At 33.6% G+C, this 20,506-nt stretch overlaps 1 protein-coding gene across 1 annotated transcript in view; it reads left to right on the top strand.

Annotated features, from left to right (window-relative positions):
- ADAMTS20 (ADAM metallopeptidase with thrombospondin type 1 motif 20) overlaps positions 1-20,506 on the top strand; it is a 238,054-nt gene that overhangs the window by 116,434 nt on the left and 101,114 nt on the right. Inside the window, exons 18-28 of the mRNA XM_056117833.1 lie at positions 774-903; positions 5,549-5,675; positions 6,869-7,079; positions 7,207-7,371; positions 7,870-8,034; positions 9,809-9,928; positions 10,476-10,583; positions 11,158-11,322; positions 11,807-12,097; positions 12,915-13,076; positions 16,405-16,581. Of these exons, the coding sequence (XP_055973808.1) occupies positions 774-903; positions 5,549-5,675; positions 6,869-7,079; positions 7,207-7,371; positions 7,870-8,034; positions 9,809-9,928; positions 10,476-10,583; positions 11,158-11,322; positions 11,807-12,097; positions 12,915-13,076; positions 16,405-16,581 (1,821 nt within the window). The remainder of the gene's footprint in view (positions 1-773; positions 904-5,548; positions 5,676-6,868; positions 7,080-7,206; positions 7,372-7,869; positions 8,035-9,808; positions 9,929-10,475; positions 10,584-11,157; positions 11,323-11,806; positions 12,098-12,914; positions 13,077-16,404; positions 16,582-20,506) is intronic.

Genomic DNA, 20,506 nt, shown 5'->3' with positions numbered 1-20,506 from the left:
AATGTTCATAAATTCCATACAGTATTTTCTTCAGTCAGTAAAGGAGAAAGAAACAAAGTGCATGGCATAGGGTCTATGAAAGTTATGCTCCACACAGCGTCCATAAATATTAACTGATCTATTCCCAAAATACCCTCTATTGGGAATAGAGGAAGTACCCTCTATTTCCATAATAAATGATGTCTTTTATAATGTTTAGTGGTGGACTTAGTATTGTGTATATGTTGTTCATTTAAAATTATGTACATTGAGGTGTTGGGAGATAATACAATAATGTTCCCTACCACAGTTTGATCCCTAGTGTCACATGGCATCCTCAGCAATACCAAGTTCAACCCTGGAAGCAGGTCCTTGAGCACTATATGGGTGGCCACAAGTCAGGGCACACCCATTGTCAGACTGCAGCATTGAATCACCAGCCCAGCAGACAGAGTATTGTTAGGAGTTTCCACTGTGCCTACTGAGCACCAGTTGGGAGCATCCATTTTGCCTTACAAAACCAATAAGAAAACAAATAATAAAATCATGTATACTTAAACCTAATATTATAAACCAACGTCACTTGAATAAAAATCTATTGTGTGGGAGGAAGTGTAGTGATGCTGCAGTGGGTTTTGTGTTCACCTGGAATGTAGCCCATCTGGGTTTGACCTCTGACCTGAACACAGAGCCAGGTCTCAGCTCTGAACATGTTCATTTGTGACCCCTAAAACAACAACAATGACAAAAGCTACATTTTGTGAGTTAATTGTATGTACGTTTGTATTTTTGAGGTTTTGTGTGTGGGTAATTTATACAACCCTGATGTGCATTATTCCTTCAATATTCCTATGGAAGAACAAAGTGACCTGTTTATGTGGGATCCATATGGACCATGGCAAGACTGTACCAAAATGTGTCAAGGTACATGGGTATTAAATGAAGGACATACAAATTTATGCATGTTGATATTATTTGTGGGTACTTTTGAGTCTGGCAGTGGAATAGTTCCTACTATCTCTCAAAAATACCATATAGATATACTATGTTCTATGTATTCCCTTCCTCTTTTCTTCCATTACTCATTCTTTCTGTTTCCTATAGTTAACATCTTCTTCTCTGCCCTTTCAGCAGTCTCCCTCATGGTTCCTCTCCTTTTAAATTCTCATTCTCTAACCTTTCCCAGAAGCCTATATTCTTTTAGCATTAGAGTATCAAACACATCAAACATTGTGTTATTTCCCATCTCTGACATCAGTAGGTTTTCTACTGATAATATGAATAGCTGAAGGGAGAGTAGTGGGAAATTGAAAAGTATGGAAACTTAGAGTATGAAAAGAAAGTGAAAAGACTAGATCTTCAGTCTGTAACTATAGATACTTAGTTATATCATGCTCTGTTCAAATCAGTAACCATTTATTGAAAGTCTGCTTTGTTAGAGATTAAGACTGATTCTGCATTTAAAGTTTAGTCTCCTGGGTGAAACAGGCTGAGTATTTGTAATTGTAATGCCACAGATATGGAAACAAAAGGACCAAAGAATAATCAAGGAGGATAATCAGACAATAATCAGTGAGGATATTAAGTATGAAAATATAAAGGGGTTTTCTACAATGAAAATGTTTCATTAGGATTAGAGGAAAATATTGGGAATTTGAGGGTAGCGGATCAGAGGGCAGGATGCTCAGAATAGTACAGAGTTAAGTGGAGAGAAGGGGGTGGCTAGAAGCAGTGACCAGAGGTAATTGGCAGGTGGGGGATAATCCAAGGAAGCCAAGCAGTTGTTTCATTCCATACATAAAAAGCATCATGTTTGATATGTGATGTTGAAATGGTGATTAAGGCAGTTATTTCTGTTATATTTTAGCAGTGCCTTAGGAAAGGGAGATAACAAAGGATGATCCAAGGTCTACTGTATAAACTATGCCAGTAAGACAAAGAACTGCAGTAACGAAGGTAGAATTCAGCTCGAAAGAAGTTGTGTTTAATGGGAAAAAAGTGGAAGTTTGAAACTTCAGACCAACATTTTAGCATTAAATGGTCTATGACAATAGATCTGGGGATTTAGGAATAAACCCAAGCACCAGGTGAATGGACCAACATTCTAAAATGTGGGAAATGCATCAAGCAAAGCGTAATAAATTAGATCCAAAAGAAAGGACTGGTGGACAAGACTTGAGGAGTGATTTGGAGACAGATATCTTTATTAGTTGTGTATAGAGGAAAATAATCTATGAATTCTATTGCCATATCGTATTCATCTAAAATTAAGCATATAAAGATTTTATGTTTACTTATTTTTCTATGTACTCATATTTGTAATTGCCAGGACTCTTGTGCAAATTAATTTTTGTTCTAGTGATCTATTAAGCACATTATTTTATGTTTCAAGGGTTTGTTTGTTTTTCACTTTCATTATGTATCAATACCATTATCTTCTTTTCTCTTTTCTGACCGTATGTGCCTTTTAGACTTGCTGTTGAATATCATCTTGAAATTTTTCTTCAGTATAGTCCTGGGAATTGTTTTCAGCAATTTTAAGGTTCTAAGTTCCATGATATTCTCTTTATTTCCCTTGTTGGCTGGAACATATTCCCTCAATATTGTCTTGAAAAATGCAGGGGACATTAGAATATGAAAAATCATATTACTCTTTTTTGCAGTTGATCAGTAGCCTGGTTAATAAAAACCTCCACACTAGATGATTTTCCATTAGAGTTTTGAAAGCCTTGTTCCTATCTTCTTTAGGATTCCTTCTTGGATGTTTCTTTCACCTATTTTCCTATGTAATCAGGATATTTTTAAAATGAAATTTGGAAACACAGATTCTTGGATTTAAGAAAAGTTATTGGATTTAATTCTTGAATATTTTCTGGACATGAAAGTTCCTCCATCTTTTTAAAATTTGCATTTCGATGTGTGACTTCCTAGACTGAACACATATTTTCTAATTTCTTTTTACTTTGCTTTATCTTCCTATAACATTTTTACTTTTCATGAATTCATATCTTTTATACTTGATAGTATGTATTAGTCATAATCTTTAAGATTTGTTCTGCTCTCAGATTTATATATGTTTAATCTTGGTTCTGTTTTGTTCTCATTTACATTGGTATTTTTTGTATGTAGTTTCCTAATATTTCTGATTAGTTTTGCTGTTTGTTAATATTTTTTAAAATATTATCGTGTTAATTAAAATCACATGTAGATCAGATGAAGTAGGGCCTTAATTTTTTCATAACTAGATCACTAAGTATTCATACGTCATTGGGTATTTATGACAGATAGAGTGCTAAAGGAAACCTAAAGGAAAATTGTTCATTACTAGGCCTGGATCTCATCAGTCAATATGAAGACTTTCACTTAACCACTTAGTTTTCAATACATTGTTTTTCTAGCTGTGTCTGTGACTTCAAATTTACCTCTAGAGCTATGCTATCCAGTATTGTAGCTGTTGGCCACGTGTGGCTAGTCCATTGAAGTGCACTATAGTATGAAATACACAGTGGATTTCTAAGACAATATTTTTTTAAAAATGTAAAATACATCATCAATTCTTACGTGATGTGATGTTAAAAGTCACATCTTGAATTATAGGTTAATGTAATATTTTTTCCTGTGTCATTTTTCTTTTTTGTGTGCCTGGAAAATGTAAAAAATATGACTTACATTCTGTTTTTGAGACAGTATTGCTCTCCATTAGGATAGGAGTCCAGTTGTTCTTCACAACTTCTTTTCAATCAATTCTCCATTTTTCAGGCTTACCCCTGACACTTTCACTTCTTCAGAGGAACCTGATGTTTTTGATTCCTGAACTTTTCTTGGATTCTGTGACATGAATGGTTTGTTTCTAATTCACTTTTTTTTAAAATCTATAGGCTTACCTTGACTTTATTATTTCCATCCATCTTTCTTAGTCAAAATTTCCTTTTCTTGCCAACTCTGTTGACTTTCCTATCTTTGTTGTTCATTTAGGTTAATGCTTAAAAAATTCCTTATAATTATTTTCATAGAATATTTAAGAAGTAGCAGAGATCAACATATGTTTGTTTAGCTAATTAGTTTAAATGAAAAATTTGATTATTCTATTGATGACAAACTCTTTAATGGCTCCTCATTGCAGAAAAATAAAACTGAAATTACTCAAGCTTACGGTTATGCTACATATAAAAATGTCCAGTTCCAGAGAACATAGATTTAGTAAAGTTGGTAAGGCACTTGTGTTGCTCACAGCTAGCTAGTGTTTGATCCCAGAATCACATGTGGTCCCCAAGCCCAACCAGGAGTGATCCCTGTGTGCAGAGCTAGGAATAAGTTGTGAACACAGCTGGATGTAGCCCCCCTCCTCTATCAAAATAAAAGAAAGTGAAAAAAAATGCCAAATTTTAATGATTTAGAACAACCAAGGTATACTTTATTTTTGTTGGCTGAACATTGGCTATGACTCCTTGGGTTTATATTTGGGTCCATATCATTTAAAACAATAGATTATTTTTATAGCACTTTTAGACTTATAGAAAAATTAAGTTTTAGGGGAAAAATGTTCCTTTCACTTTGTACTCCCAGTTTTCCTATTACTAATCTTGCATTAGTGTTCCACATTTGTTACAACTGATGCATTATTACCAATGTCCATGCTTTACACTAGGGTTCATCCTTTGTCTTGTGCATTTCATAGATTCAGAAGGAGAGATTTGGGACATACTCAGCAATGCTCAGGGACTACTCGAAGCTCTGTGCTAAAGGGCTACTTGTGGAGGTATTCTTCGGATAATGTGTTCTCCTGGGGATCAAACCAAGGTTGACTGCATGCAAGCCAAGCAGTTTAACTTTTATACGTCCTCTCCAGACATGTTTTATGAGTTTTAACAAATGTATGACATTTATTCACCATTACGATATTATACAGAATATTTCACTGCCATAAAACTTCCTCCATCTTCCTGAACAGCAGCTGATCTTTTTCTTGTCTAGGGATGGGTATTACTTAGGGACATGAAGAATCACACCCACTTGGGGAAGATGCTTTTGGAGATAAAGAGAAAGAGCACACATAAAGGCACAAAGAGTTGTAGAGCTTCTTTTTGGAAATGAAATAGGTCACATTCACTTAAACTTGGTTGAGATAAGCCTCATGACAATGAGTAGTGAATTACACTTCTCCCTTAGGAGATTACTTAATTTAGCTCATGAAAATGTGCAACTATCTTACAGAAAAAAGGGAGGCAGATGGGGAACAACAATGCAGTCAGCTGTGTAGCATCAGCATCACTTCTGGCCATGTAATTCTTCACTAACAACTCTTCATCTTAAATTTATTTCTACATTATACTGTCTCACATTCCTTGTGTCTCTTCTCTTAGCAAACTTATTTTTTTGGAGGTTAGCTTATTATAGAATCTATTGAGTAGTGTCACATTTCACTATCCTAATGCGCTAGTCTGCCACGCATACTGTGTAGGAATTCTTCACAGAGTTCTTTGGACTGTTAGCAGAATTAAATAATTATGAAGCTTCTACTTATGTGAATTTTATTTTTATTTTCAACTTGCATTTGACTTTGGCCAAGGTCTTCATAGAAGAAAAATTACCTGCATACGTAAGAGTGATCATATGATAGTGTCTGATCAAAGATGTGACCACATACCACTTCCATTGCTTGTGACTGAAAAGTGCAATGTAGACTGTGAACTAAGGTAAAAGAATATTAATGAGTAATGTTACCAGTGTACAATATTACCAGTTAAAATCAGTGAGATAGATATAAAACAGCTAGTATAATACTTGGGACAGAGTAGACATTTATTCTTGTCCCTACCGTTAATAAATTTAAGATGAATTATTTGTTAAATTCAGCAATACTTTTGAGTTTTCTTTCATGCTATTTGGTGAATTCAAATGTCAGGCCTAAGTATTTTGTGTAGGATATGGAATAATTTATCTGTAAAATTAATATATTTTTAAAAACTTTTTATGCAGGTATATAAGGTAAACTCTTATCTGAAAATCCAAGGTTTAAAGATCAGGAACAAAAAATTTTTAGAATGATTTTATAATTTTCTTTGAATTTATAAACTAATAAACAACTTGAATATGTGGATTATAGAATCAGTAGCTTGATTTATCTCATAAGGAAGTTTATGATGATGGGATTGGTGTTTGAATATTGAGTGTAATCAAATATTGTGAACTACTTTATAAAATAAAAAATTTAAATTAAAAGAAGATATATATATTTATGATGTTTTTAAGGACATTTGTCATATGTTTAGTGGTAGAATCTTCTAATAATAAATTTCATTCTTTGCATCGCATTATTTAATATTGAAATGATTTGGGGATGAAGCTACAGTCAGTTTTTACACTGATGCATTCACATTTTATGATATTTTGCTATGTATGGTTGAATAATTTGGTTTAGTGTCAGGGTAATGTCAGTACATATTTGCTTGTTGACCATTGCTTTAACTAGATTAATTTCATTTGTACATACCAGAGTATTCGATATGCCAGATACAGTAACAACAAAGTCTCCTATGGAGACGTTACTGGGCCCGCTCGAGTAAATCGACGATCAACGGGAGGGCCTTTACCTTTACCTTACATACCAGAGGAGCATGATTTTATTTGGAAAAAAAAAGTTTCTTAAAAGAAAATTCAAGAATTTATGCTGTAGGAATACAGTTTCCAAGCTTTATTGCTCACCTATAACATAAAAGTATGGCCCATGCAATACCTAATTTAATAATATATTAAATATAGTCATTGACTGGTCAGTAAGCTCTAACAGATTCTTAAAAGTTGTTCAACATACACATAGATGACTTTTTCTAAATTCATTTTTAAATTGCACTGATTGTAATACTTTCTATAATATACACTTTTTTAGGTGGCACATTGTTGGCAAAAGCGAATGTTCATCTCATTGCAGTCAAGGTTATAGATCCTTAGATGTTCATTGCATGAAGTATTCCATTCATAAAGGACAGACCGTTCCAGTCGATGACCACTACTGTAGAGACCAACTGAAACCTCCTACCCGAGAGCATTGCCATGGAGACTGTGTCTTAAAACGGTGGCATTATTCAGAATGGTCCCAGGTACGAAAAAAAGGCATTGCTAAGGAAAAGTCACTCTTTTTTCCTGATTAATATATATGTTATTCTAAAGTTCATTTAAGATTTTTTATTTTTTTTCCCATTTGTTACCACTTTTGTTTTTATTCAGTGTTCAAAGAGTTGTGGAGGAGGAGAAAGATCTCGAAAATCTTTCTGCATGAATAATTTTGGCCACCAGCTTGCAGACAGAGAATGTCAAGGTCTTCTCCGAATAACAACAGAAAGTTGCAATGATGTGTCCTGTCCTACTTGGGCTACTAGTGAGTGGAGTGAGGTAACAGTAAACACATAAGGCTTAGAATTATTACAAATTGTGTGACTAAACTTCATACAACTTATATAAACTAAGACTTTATAATTTTAAAACATTTAAATGTATTCTCTCATCTTGTAAATAACTAGTATTAAGGCAATTAAAAATGTGTTTTTATTAAACTATTTTCGGTATTTCACTGACAGTTTACATACCTTTCATCTATAGCAATTTTCCTAAGAAATTCTTACCCACATTAGACTAAGTATGGTATTTGTTTTTCTAAGGTTTGTCTTATATCTTGCTTCTTAGACAAATAGATTTTGTGCTAAAATGTGGATAACACAAATTTGGACTGACTGATTTTACTAAGTAAATATTTGTGGAGGATTTGAGGGAAGATGTCCTTTGCAGTGGTCTTTCAGCTGTATTTTAATATGCAAACTGGTCGTTATATGGCTTTATAAGGTATTTGTATAAAATAATACTGAAAATAAATAATGACTCATTGTCTTCCAGTGTCTTGTTACGTGTGGAAAAGGAATGAAGCAGCGACAGGTATGGTGTCAACTAAATGAAGATAATTTGAATGATGCATTTTGTGATCCAACTACCAAGCCTGATTCTCTGAGACCATGTGAGCTTCATACCTGTGCTTTCTGGCAAGTAGGACCATGGGGTTCTGTAAGTATAGACAGAATCTTCATGATTTAATGCAACTTTGCAAAATAGTGCAAAAATTGCAGATTACTAACTCTTTACAGGATTTAAAGAAATTAGGTTTGATATGTTGATATAATACTCGCAAAATAGTAACTTTCATCAGCCATTGTAACTTTCATCAGGCATTGCTATATGTGGTAACTATTTTACCTTTACTTTAGAATTTAATTTTTTAGTTGAGATTTGTTTAAAACATTTTATAGCTTTCAGGTATGCAAACTTATACCTTAATATCTGTATATACGTTGTGTTATTAATATTCTGGTCCATCTAAGACCCTTTATCTATATTAGGCTTCTTTCCTTCCATCTTGTAGAAACTATTTTGTTCCTACTAAGAATTATTTTATTTTAAAATTTTATTATATGTGCGTAAAATTTGATTTTTTTCTATTAGACTATCTCACTTAGCATAAAACTTTCTAGTTCCATCTTTTTAATTGTAAATGTCAGGATTTCACTATTTGTCTTTTAAGAGCAAAATTAATATTTCAGTACTACATATACTTCATTTTCTTTATTTACTCATCCATCAATGAATACTAACATTGTTTTCAATTCTAGATTATAGTAAATAACTATTAAATGACTTAAGAAGTGTATATATCTCTTCAAATTAATGTTTATATGTCCTCCAAATAAATACCTAGCAGTTGGGCTGGAGAAGTAGTGTAAGGAGTAAGGCATATACTCCCCACATAGAGTCCCTTGCCAATAGTCAATTGAACTTGAACCATTTGAAATTGATCCCTGGTACCACATGTGAGCACAGCCAGGAGTGACACAGCACAGAGCTAGGCAGAATATTTAAGTACCATCATGTATGGTACAAACCCCAGTAAATAAATACACAAATAAATACCTAGCAGTGGGGTAGTTGATTCATATGATATTTTTAATTCTGATTTTTGAAAGGAATTTTCATATTGGTTTCTATAATGGTCACACGAAACATATACCATAAAAAAACTTAGTTTTTACTAACAGATTTTATGTTTTCATCAGCTTTTACTGTACATATTTTCATATTCTGTGACAAAGTTACTGTATTTTCTGTATTTAAAGTGGGCTTTCTTGGAAAGACAATTCAAGTACACAGCTAGTAATTTGCAGGGTGAACAGTGAGAGTGCACAATTTACTGTTCTATTGACACTCCCGTGTTTGCTGGAAAGTTTTTCTTACCCTTCCCCTTAATTTTATCCTATGCTCTTTTATCTTTACTTTTTTTGAAATTAACTCAGAATATTAAATGATATACATACACCAGAAAACTTTTGAGAAGCTTTTTTTTTTACTTAGTCTCTAAACTATTAGTCTTCTGTTGTAATGTCATTTTTGTTTGTTTGTTTTGCCATACCTAGTGATGCTTAAAGGTTACTCCTGAGTCTGAGCTCAGGGATGATCCCAGAAGTCCACAGGGTAACATATGGGATGTTGGGGATACAACCTGGGTCATCAGCATGTAAGGGGAGCACTCTACCCATTGTACTATCTTTCCAGACCCATGTAGTGACATTTTTACATAGATTTATAAAGATACAGTAAATGTCACCTTGTATATTTAATAATTTCTTAATATTGACGTAAACTTGAATACTATATATATGGATTAAATTTGCTAATTTAAAATTCTGATGTAAAAGAGATTTACTAAATGTATACAAGTGTATTTAAAAATTGAAGCTTATATAATTTCTGCATAATGTATTGTTTGATATCTATGTATATTTTTCAGTGCACAGTCACATGTGGCCATGGATATCAGACGCGTGCTGTTCAGTGTGTCAGTGAGCAATTCAATGTGGTGTTAGATGACAGAGTGTGCCGTGGGGCTCATCGCCCAAGTGATAGACAGGTAAAGCATGCTGTTATGGATATTAAACACAAAGACTTATGACACCAGAGGATTATATTTTGAGATGTATACCTTTCATAGAATTTATCATTCTTGGTTCTTGCAAGTTTATAGCTGTATTAATGATTTTATTTTTACTTTTCACCTGAAATTGGATCACTCTTTTAACACCTATTATAATCTATTAAATTGCAAAAGGTGAATATTTATCATTACCAATATATTGGCTTGCTTTATCATTTATCGCAGTGTTTGTGTTCATTCAGAATGTCTTAGTTTAATGGTGATTTTCAAGGATGAATGCTCGTTTCCTTTTCCACTAGCAGACAGAATAATCCAAACTATACAGTTTAGTCTCAAAATCTACTTCTAGCCAGTAGCAGTACCTTCTTACTTTTGGGGGAAAAGTATTTATAATATTTATTTGTAACTTGTCATTCAATTGTTTTTTTTATTAAACATATTAAAGAAAAAATATATAGGATTTAATGTACACCAGAATGACTAATTGACCTTTCATGAGAGCTGTTTTTTTTTTTTTGAATAGGACTGTGTATTTATACCTTGCCCGGTTATACCTAAACTTGGGACCACTGCATTACCAGCTGTTCCCATGGGAAAGATGGCACAATGGAGACATGGTTCTTGGACCTCTGTAAGTGAATTCCTTTAAAGAGGTACAGTATTTCTGTTATGGAGGCTTTTAGACATTAAAGGAAAATAAAAGGTTGCTATAGATTTACTAAAACATTGTTATGTGTTCACTCTCCAATGTACTGATGATGTAGTAAAAGTCTATGGTTTGGAATTAAGTAGTCTCTAATGGGCAAATTATATTTTGTTTTTCCAGTAATTTAAATTTTCTAGTTTTTTTCTAATCTGCTAAATGGGGATAACGATATGATTTTACTTGTGTTTCAAGATTATGTTACATGCTGCCCATATCTTAATATTCTTCGAGTGTTTTCTGTTTCTTCAGTTTTTGTTAAAAAATCAATATATCAAGAACTTGAAGGTTTTGTTTTCATAACTGCACGTAACTGATTTGTGAAATCTACTAAACTGATCTGATTGTGATACTTACTGGCCTCTCTTTACTTGATTAGAAGTGAAGCTAGGTCATCAAAAAACTTGATGCTTTAGAAATTTGAGAAACAGCTGTATGTATACTATGGAAATGAGTCTAGTAACTATAAAACACCCTAATATAACTCAATTCTTTTTAAAAGTGTTCTGTGTCTTGTGGAAGAGGTAATCAAGCTCGTTATGTCAGCTGTCGCGATGTTCATGATGGGATAGCAGATGAGTCATACTGTGCTCATTTACCACGACCTGCTGAAATATCTGTCTGCTTCAGTCCTTGTGGAGAGTGGCAAACAGGAAATTGGTCACCTGTAAGTATTTTATATGAGAAACAGTTTTGTTCCTAGAGGATACTAATTTAATAAGAGTGTTTGATTCTCCAGAGAAAGAGATTAAAAAAATGGAAGATCAATAAGTAAAGACAATTTTATGCCCTGATGTAGTACTTGGGTAACCCCAGTATGAAGTCCTATAAAGTAAGAGAGGTCATGTCCAAGAGTTGGGAGAAGTGAGCCCAGAGTCTGGTGCCTGAAGATTCAGATGCTGTTTTCTCTGTTTTGGGGGAGGATGGTTCACACCTAGAGCTGCTGGGGCCCACTCTTGGTGCAGAAGTCAGGGGCCACTCCCACTAGATTTTGGGAAATAAGCTACCTGGGAAATCACTCCAGAGATGAGGTATCTCCTGTCCTCATTGATATTTTATGAGAAAGGCATGATGTGAAAAATTAATGGTAATATTTGATGACTCAGTGATATTAATATAGATCAATTATAAATGGCTATATTTGTGATCAGTGCTCAACTTCCTGTGGCCATGGAAAAACAACTCGACAAGTTTTATGCATCAATTTTCATCAGCCAATTAATGAGAATTACTGTGACCCTGAAGTTCGTCCTTCGATGGAACAAGAATGTAATCTGGCAGCCTGCCCACCCACAGACAGCCACTTCCCAAGTTCCCCTGAACAGCCTCGCCGTTTTCCAGGCAGAAATTTTCCATTAACTCACAAGCCAGAAGACAATCAAAATCAGGAAATTTATCCATCAATTAGAGGAAACCAATGGAGAACAGGACCGTGGGGATCAGTAAGCCATGTTTTTTGAGTTATATTAATTTTATGTTTCTGTTATAGTCTTTCACAGATTTAAATGCTCTAATGCTAAACTTATCTGAAGAATACCAGTATAATTTTTAGAAGCTCTAATGCTAAGCTTATCTGATGATCAATAGTTTAAATCTTAAAATGCTCCAGCTTCTCTGAAGATTAATAGTTGAGCATGTTAAAAGTATTTGAAGTCTTAAAAGAATTAAGCATATTTTTATGGAGGTTGCAGAGATCTTATTAAATTATACACTACCATGATATGATTACAGAGGAATGCACTTAAAAATAATCTAATTCGTGGGTCTATCATACTTAAATTAAAAGACATCTTTTAAGATTAAGATATAGAACCTCAAATGTTTGAGAAGAAAATCAAAACCAGAAATAATTATGAAGGAAACTGGCGTAAAATCATAATAAAATGTAAAGGAATAATTATATTTCACATTTTTATGGTAAAATCAATAAAAAAAAGTTAAGTAAATTAGTTCAGTCTTTTCGTATATTTATCTAATGACACTTTCAGATTATTTCAATCTTACTTTAAGAACTATTGTTTATAGTCAGGTGAATTTCTGATTACAAGCTTTAAAAATGTTTCATTTTTAATAGTAAATGATAGAAAATACCTAGTAAAATTCAAGTGTTTGGTTGAGTTTGTTCAATTCAAATTGTAATTTCAAGGAAAGGGTTTTAACATAAAATCTCTGAGATTGAGTTCAAAATACTGATTTTGTTCTCACCAGATTGTTTCCTAATGCAGCATGAGTAATTGTTACGTATTTACTCCTTGTCAGTGCTCTAGTAGCTGTGCTGAAGGTCTTCAGCGCCGAGTTGTGGTGTGCCAGGATGAGAATGGACAGAGTGCCAGTCACTGTGATCCCACTTCCAAGCCCCCAGAGGCAAGGCACTGTGATTTGGGACCCTGTCCGCAATGGAACTACGGAAGCTGGGGAGAAGTAAGTACTAATACTCATCTTTACACCTCTAAAGACCCAAAGTTAAGGATTTCATGTAACTACTGGTGAATAATCTTACTTCACTGTATAGTATAAGTGCTTACATTGTGGGTAGCTACGGAATGTGGAAGTTGCAAAAAATTGGACAATAGTAAATTTTTTAATTAAAATTCTCTGGTATACTATTAATGATGATTGCTCATGAATATAATTCCAACACCACACTCATCACCAGTGTATCCACTTACCTCCCCCAATGACCCCAATACCCCTCCCTCTCAACACCCCAGCCCAATTGTGTGCCAGAGCTCTCTCATTACGTTGCCCAAGGACCTTTGTTGCTTCCCTGCTGCACATCTCTGTGACCCACAGATGAGAGGGATCATTCTGCATCTGCTCCTTTTCTTCTGTCTGACTTCACTTGCCATGGTAATCCTCTAGTTCCATCTAGGTTGCTGCAAATTACATGATTTTGTCTTTTTTTTCCTTTTTGGGTCACACCCAGTTATGCACAGGGGTTACTCCTGACTCTGCACTCAGGAATTAGTCCTGGTGGTGCTCAGGGGACTATATGGGATGCTGGGAATCAAACCCGGGTCGGCCGCTTGCATGGCAAAAGCACCCGCTATGCTGTTGCTCCAGCCCCGAGTTTGTCCTTTCTTAAAGCTGCATAGTATTCTATTGTGGTTGGGCATTTGGGCTGTCTCCTTGTCTTGGCTATTGTATTAAGTACAGTGATGAAATGGTTTTTGAACATTCAATGAGCAAACTCCTGTATATAATCAATATGAGGTATTTCTGCACAATTCAACCTGTGCTGTATTCTTTGGGTGGGAAAGAGAAAAGATTTTTATTAAATCCATTCTTAAGGGATTTTCACTCTTCTACATACAATAAAGTTGTTTTTCTTTTAGTAAAACCATGTTTTTTTAATAGATATGCTATCATGGCATTTATTACTCATTCATAAAAGGTAATATAAATCCATATTTTATCGTAATCTGGTTCTCAACTACTAATTTATACTTCTGGTTCTATTTAAAAAAAAAAAAACGCCCTCCCATTGATCATCAATTTGCTCGAGCGGGCCCAGTAACGTCTCCATTGGAGACTTAGTTGTTACTGTGTCTGGCATATCGAATACTCTCGGAAGCTTGCCGGGCTCTCCGAGAGGGGCGTAGGAATCGAACTCGGGTTGGCCATGTTGGCTGCGTGCAAGGCAGACGCCCTACCCGCTGTGCTATCGCTGTTATCTTATTATCACAGCGGGTAGGGCGTCTGCCTTGCACGCAGCCAACATGGCCGACCCGAGTTCGATTCCTCCGCCCCTCTCAGAGAGCCCGGCAAGCTACTGAGAGTATTCGATATGCCAGACACAGTAACTATTTAAAAAAGTTCTTGGTAAATTGATAAATTACATTGATAAAATTATATTCATATGCAATGTTTATATTATATTTTTGAACCAGTGTTTGGAAAAATCTTTTCCTTCAAAACAGAAAATTTTGAATTGAAGAGCATTTTCCTTCATATACTTGCAATTCTTTAGTCACTAGGATTGCAAGTGTAGGATGTTCTTTTGTTTGTTTCTTTGTGTTGGGGTCACACTCAGCGATGCTTAGAGATTATTCCTGACTTTGCACTCAGGAACTAATCATGAGGTGTATGGGGGACCATCTGGGATGCTGGGGATGGAACCTGGATTGGCCACATGCAAGGCAAGTGCCTTTCTTGCTGTGCTATCTCTCTGGCTCCACAAAAGTAGATTTTTAATAGTTACCGTGAGTAACTTTCACCTATATTGTATATTAAAAATAATGAGAAATAAAAGCGTATATCGTCATTTTGGTGAATGAAACAAACCACCACCTAATTATCTTCTGATTTTTGCACAAAACCTGGCAGTGCTTAGGGTTTACCCCTGGCTCTGTGCTTAGGATTCATTCTAGGCAGTTTCCAGGTGACCATATATGGTGCTGGGATTGAATCAGGCACAGTATGAGCTAGTGTCAGCAGTATCCAGCGTGAGCACTTTAACCTTTGTACTATCTCTACAGCCCAAATGCCTAATTTATTGTACCAGTTTTTTTCCTAATGATGTTTCAGCAAGATTTCTCTGATTTCTTTTTATGTGAGTTTTAGAAATCATTCTCTGTACACATCTGACCAGGTGCTAATATCAAATGTTTTTCAAATATATGTTCACTAGTTTTGAAAATGACTATTTCTGAAAGAGACATATATATTATGAAAATTCAAATTTGAATTTAGATGAATTTTTGACATTTTTGTGAATTACCTGCCAGAAATATGTGACAGTGTTGCAACCTCCTGTTCTCAAAAATATCTGCTGGACCTTTTTTTTTTTCATGTTTCTAACTTTATATCTGCCCCTTATTAGAATTTGAACTGTATAGTAATATTGGTCATAAGTCATACATTATTTAATAATTATTACTTAAGTAAAGCATATTTGTTTCTTATATAATATGTCAGTTTCTGCTACTGCCAAGAGTCTCTTTTATATTGATCTCTAGTCTTTTTTTTGAAGGGGTTGAGTTTTCAGACTCACTGATGCTTAGGGTCTATTCCTGATTCTGTGCTCAGGAGTGACTCCTGGCAGTGATGCAGGTACTACTGGTGTCAGGGATTTGATCCAGTGTTGGATGCCTGTAAAACAAGTGCCATGCCTCCTGTATTCTCTCTGACCCAATCCTCAAACTCTTTATTGTCTTTTTTCTCATTGGGGTTTTAGGGCCATACCCAGTAATGTTAAAAGCTACCCCTGGTACATTGCTCAAATGTTCCTCCCAACCTTGGGAGATCATGTGGTGCTGAGTACTGAATCTTGACTCCCATGTTCAAAAACTGTACACTCATTCTTCGGGCTATCTCATAGGCCCTACATGAGTAATCTTATTGGTAATGAGAAATACCTTCTGTTGTACCAATCTTAAATATTTCCTCTTTTTTTGTTTTGGGCCACATGTATTTGTACTTGGGCTTACTCCTGGATCTACCAGGAATCACTGCCAGGAATCACTCCAAGAAGGGCTCTGGAAACATTTGCGGTGCCAGGGATTGAACCTGAGTTTGCTACATGAATAGCAAGTGACCAATCCTGTGTACTGTCTCTCTAGACCCTCAATATTCCATCTTTTGTAAAAATTATAAAACTAAAATTTTAATTTTCATCCAGAAAAAATATTGAGAATTGTAAAGGAATGATAAACTTTAAACTTCAGCATAATTGATTATGTATTAATTGTTGAAGAAATCAATCTGATAAACGTTACATAATATTGAATTTTGCTATTCTTGATTTTAGTGTACACAGTCATGTGGAGGAGGCATAAAGTCAAGATTTGTAATATGTCAATTTCCCAATGGCCAAATGTCACAAGAGCAAAACTGTGAAATATTAAACAAGCCACCTAGTGTAGTACAGTGTCACATGCATGCTTGCCCTGATGGTGTGTCTTGGCATCGGGAACCATGGAAATTGGTACGATAATATTCTTAGTGTCATCTTTTTCTTTTGTTCTACTATGTGCCATTAACTTTCATTTTCTACTTCTAAACTGTGGAATGCACACACTATATTTGCTCTTGTGTTAGGAAGTGTGAAGAATTTTGAAAAATCCATTTTAAGTATTATTATATATGTATAGTTTTATATGTATTTATTTTATAACTGAATTTTTAATAATAGCACAGTTATTCTAAGGGTTTTTTAAATATATCCTTGGCTTCTAACTAATCATAAATGTTTTACTATTTCCATTTGTATAAAGTGTTGATGTTGTACTTGTAACAATGGCAAATCAAGTCTATGTCTTGTTTAAGCTTATAACTTATGTGGCTTTTGTCTGTCAATATTAATAACAGATCTAAAAGCAAATAACTTACTTTAAAACTTTAGTTTTCATTGTTCAACTTTTTAATTTGTTTACAAATGTGAAAATATTAAAAAAGAAAGATATCTACTCACAAAAAGTAAATTGTTTACAGTTTATTACATTATGTCATGGAAGAATATGATTTATATAAAAATTTATATTAATATTAATGTCTTCCACTATGTGGAATTACTGTATTGTAGAGGTATGTTAGAGTGTTTCTTTTCTCTTTTTTTGAGCCATAAAAAAATTTATTGTTTTTCATGGATGGTTTATTTTCTCTAGAATTTTTTAAATACACAGATTTTGAAGTGTAATGTTTTAGTATGTTGAAATTAGCATGATGGTCTCTTAATATTTTGTATCATATTGAAGTACACATTCTGGTGAAAAACTGATTCATAACTTCTTTAAAGATAGTCTATTTTGAGTCTATAATCTATTTACAATTAAGTTTATAAAGCTTAGACTGTTATTTACTTGGAAAATGATAACTGGTTTTATTAACAAACCCTATTGCCTCTTAATATTCTTGCTTTGCCCAATTCAAATTTTAAAGAGAGATGTCAAAGCAAGATTGAATTAATTCTATATGGAAAACTAAGACAATTTATAGTACAAACTAAAAATAATCTTAGTTGTCAAAGTGAGACCGTTGTTGCAAAGCAATAAAATATGTTGACTTTATAGGAAAGTTTTAAAGTTAAGTTGCTGTGTCAGAGAACCATGACACTGTGTGAGCTAACCAAGAAAATATACTTAACTATGGAAAACATTCACATATTTAATAAGACTTTACTGACCATCCTATGCTTTGTATAATGGTATATATATATATTCTCCTATGGAGTTTATAATATAATTGGAGATGTTTTAATGGTACTTAACTATACAAATACCCAATTTTCGGGACCAGAGACAGTACAACTGGTAGGGTGCTTGTCTCGCATGCAGCTAACCGGGATTCAAGCTCTGGTACCTTTCATAGTCCTCCAAGCTCACCAGGAGTGATCCCTGAGAGCAGAGTGAGGGGTAATTATATTCATGAACTAGATGTTCCATTTTCCCATTTGTTCTTTTATTCAGTCTTAAAACATTGAACATTTACTCAGATTGTGACTGGGGGTGTGGTGATAGCTCAGTGGGCTGAAGTGCATGCTTTGCATGTAGGAGCTTAGATATTGATCCACGACACCAAATGATCCACTCAGCACCTTTTCTGGAGTATTCCGCAGTACCCTGCATGTCATGACACAATAAAACAAAACATTTACTTCTGCTTTTACTCTTTGTTGAATTACCTAAATTCTTTTTGAATAAAATTTTCAACTTCAGGAAAATTTGACTACACTCATTGATCATATCCAGCCTTCTACTTACCTTTGTAAGAAGTTTTATTGGAACATAACCATGCAATTATATCCCATCCCGTACTTCTTGTCTGTTCAAAAAGTTCATTGAATAATTTAGTCTTTGCACTAGAATAACTGTACTTTCTGTTATTTGATAAAGATGATTTTAAAATTACAAATTTTTATAGCATATTTTTTACAATTTTTCACTTAGACACTTTCACTTTTTATATGTATAAAACTTTGTCATAGATGTATCTGAGTTTTTATCATATGCAGCATTTTATTTCATTAATTATCCTTTTATATTAAAAGAATTTGAGGGATCTGAAGTTTTATTGTCAAAACCAGCTATTACCTTGTACCTTTTTCAGTATTGCTACATATTAGCCAAATTTTAGAGTACCTCTTATGAACAACCAGTTTAATATTCTTCCATGATAATTTTAATTTCAACAGATTGGTGTGTGTGTTTGTATATACATATATAAATATACATGCATATATACACACACATAAAAATGTTATTTTAAAGGAAAATTCAAATGTGAAGTGCCAAATCATTAAAATGTTATTAGGAAGATAGTTGTCAATATGCATTTAAATTTTCTTCGTGTGTAGAAAATTTTGTTATGTAATATATAAGCATGATTAAAGAAAGGAATAAATAGATCTTAACCTATGTCTGTTAACTTAATTATTGTAATTTTGTGATTAGTCAATGTGAAATGATTATATTTTAACCTTTATTAATGACATACTGTTGCTTTTGTGCTTTGCATAATTTATATGTATGTTATAATTTTACTGAATCATTGCTTGATGCTTCAAGTCACTGAGCATATCCTATATTGAATAAATGCTTTTTTTCGATGTCTAAAAATACAACTTTTAATTTCATTTATTAAACATTTTATTGTCAAATAATATGTGCTTTGCTTATTGTATGTTTAATTTACTTCTGTTTTGAGATAATTCTTTTAGAAACTAATAATATTTTTCTCTTTTGGGGGGGAGGGTTCTCTTGGCTTTCTCCTGGCTCTGTGCTCAGTGATCATTCTTGGTAGTATTCAGAGAGACTTTGGGGGCATTGGGTATTGAACCCAAATTGGCCATATGCAAGGCAAGCCGCATACTCACTATGCTATCTCTCCAGCCCCAGAAATGATGTTATTTTAAAGTATGAGTTTTAGTGTGCAATTTTTAAATACTAGAATTTTATATATATTTTTTAAAATTATAAACAATGGATGCAAATTTATGGTGTAAACAAACTTATTAAAATAGCAATGGTTATAGTACTTAAGACCAAGATAATCTACAAAAGGTAAGAGTTTTATATATTTCTTTATATAGAAACAGCACATCAATTGCATATAACATAATCAAACTGTTTATGCAAATGTTTTCTAAATAAATTTATATTAATCTCCATATATTTTCCACTGTTTTCTTTTAAGTGATTTATTTCCTTATACTGTTTTTACTTCCTGGATAGAATAAAATTTTGGGTAGATAATGTTTATATGAAAACAGCATATATTTTTGTATATTTTGCATTTTCTAATGATCCAATACAAAGTAAAGTAGTATTTCATCTCTTTCCATTAAAAATTGATTATTAGAGAAACAGAAATGATTATTTTCTCTGACAAAGATGAGAAAATTATTCTAGAAATTGAAAGTTTAAAATGGGGATGTGTCTCAGTGGCATGGTACCTGCCTTGCAGATGAGACCTTAACTTTAATCTGTAATACCTCAAAAAGTTATTATCTAAATAAATAAAATAAATGAAAGCTTAGACTACTTTTAGTTGTAATGCTATTCCCCAACATATTTTTTAAAATATGTTCATATGTAGCACTGTAAAAATAACTATAATAACACATCTCTACTACAGTACAACGGATTGTAATAAACAGTTGCACTTTCAGAAGGGAGCATCTGGTTTAGCACAAACTTAGTAAATCTGAAAAATCTTTATGAAGAACTAAAGAATATTTTGAGTAGCTTCTCCAGCACTGTAATGCCTTATCAGGAGGGAATTGACTCAAGAAAAAAGTTATTACTATCTTGGTTGCTCCAAAGGTCAGCAGCAGCCAGGGAAACAAGGTAATGTGTGATGCAGAAATCATTTTAGAAAGCTGTCAATTTCTTGTAGTTTGTACAGTGACATAT

This window comes from Sorex fumeus, unplaced genomic scaffold (assembly GCF_029834395.1).
Source record: "Sorex fumeus unplaced genomic scaffold, SorFum_2.1 ptg000036l, whole genome shotgun sequence".
NCBI lineage: Eukaryota > Metazoa > Chordata > Mammalia > Eulipotyphla > Soricidae > Sorex > Sorex fumeus.
The sequence above is the reverse complement of the archived record's forward strand: the minus strand, read 5'-3'. Positions and strand labels throughout refer to the sequence as shown.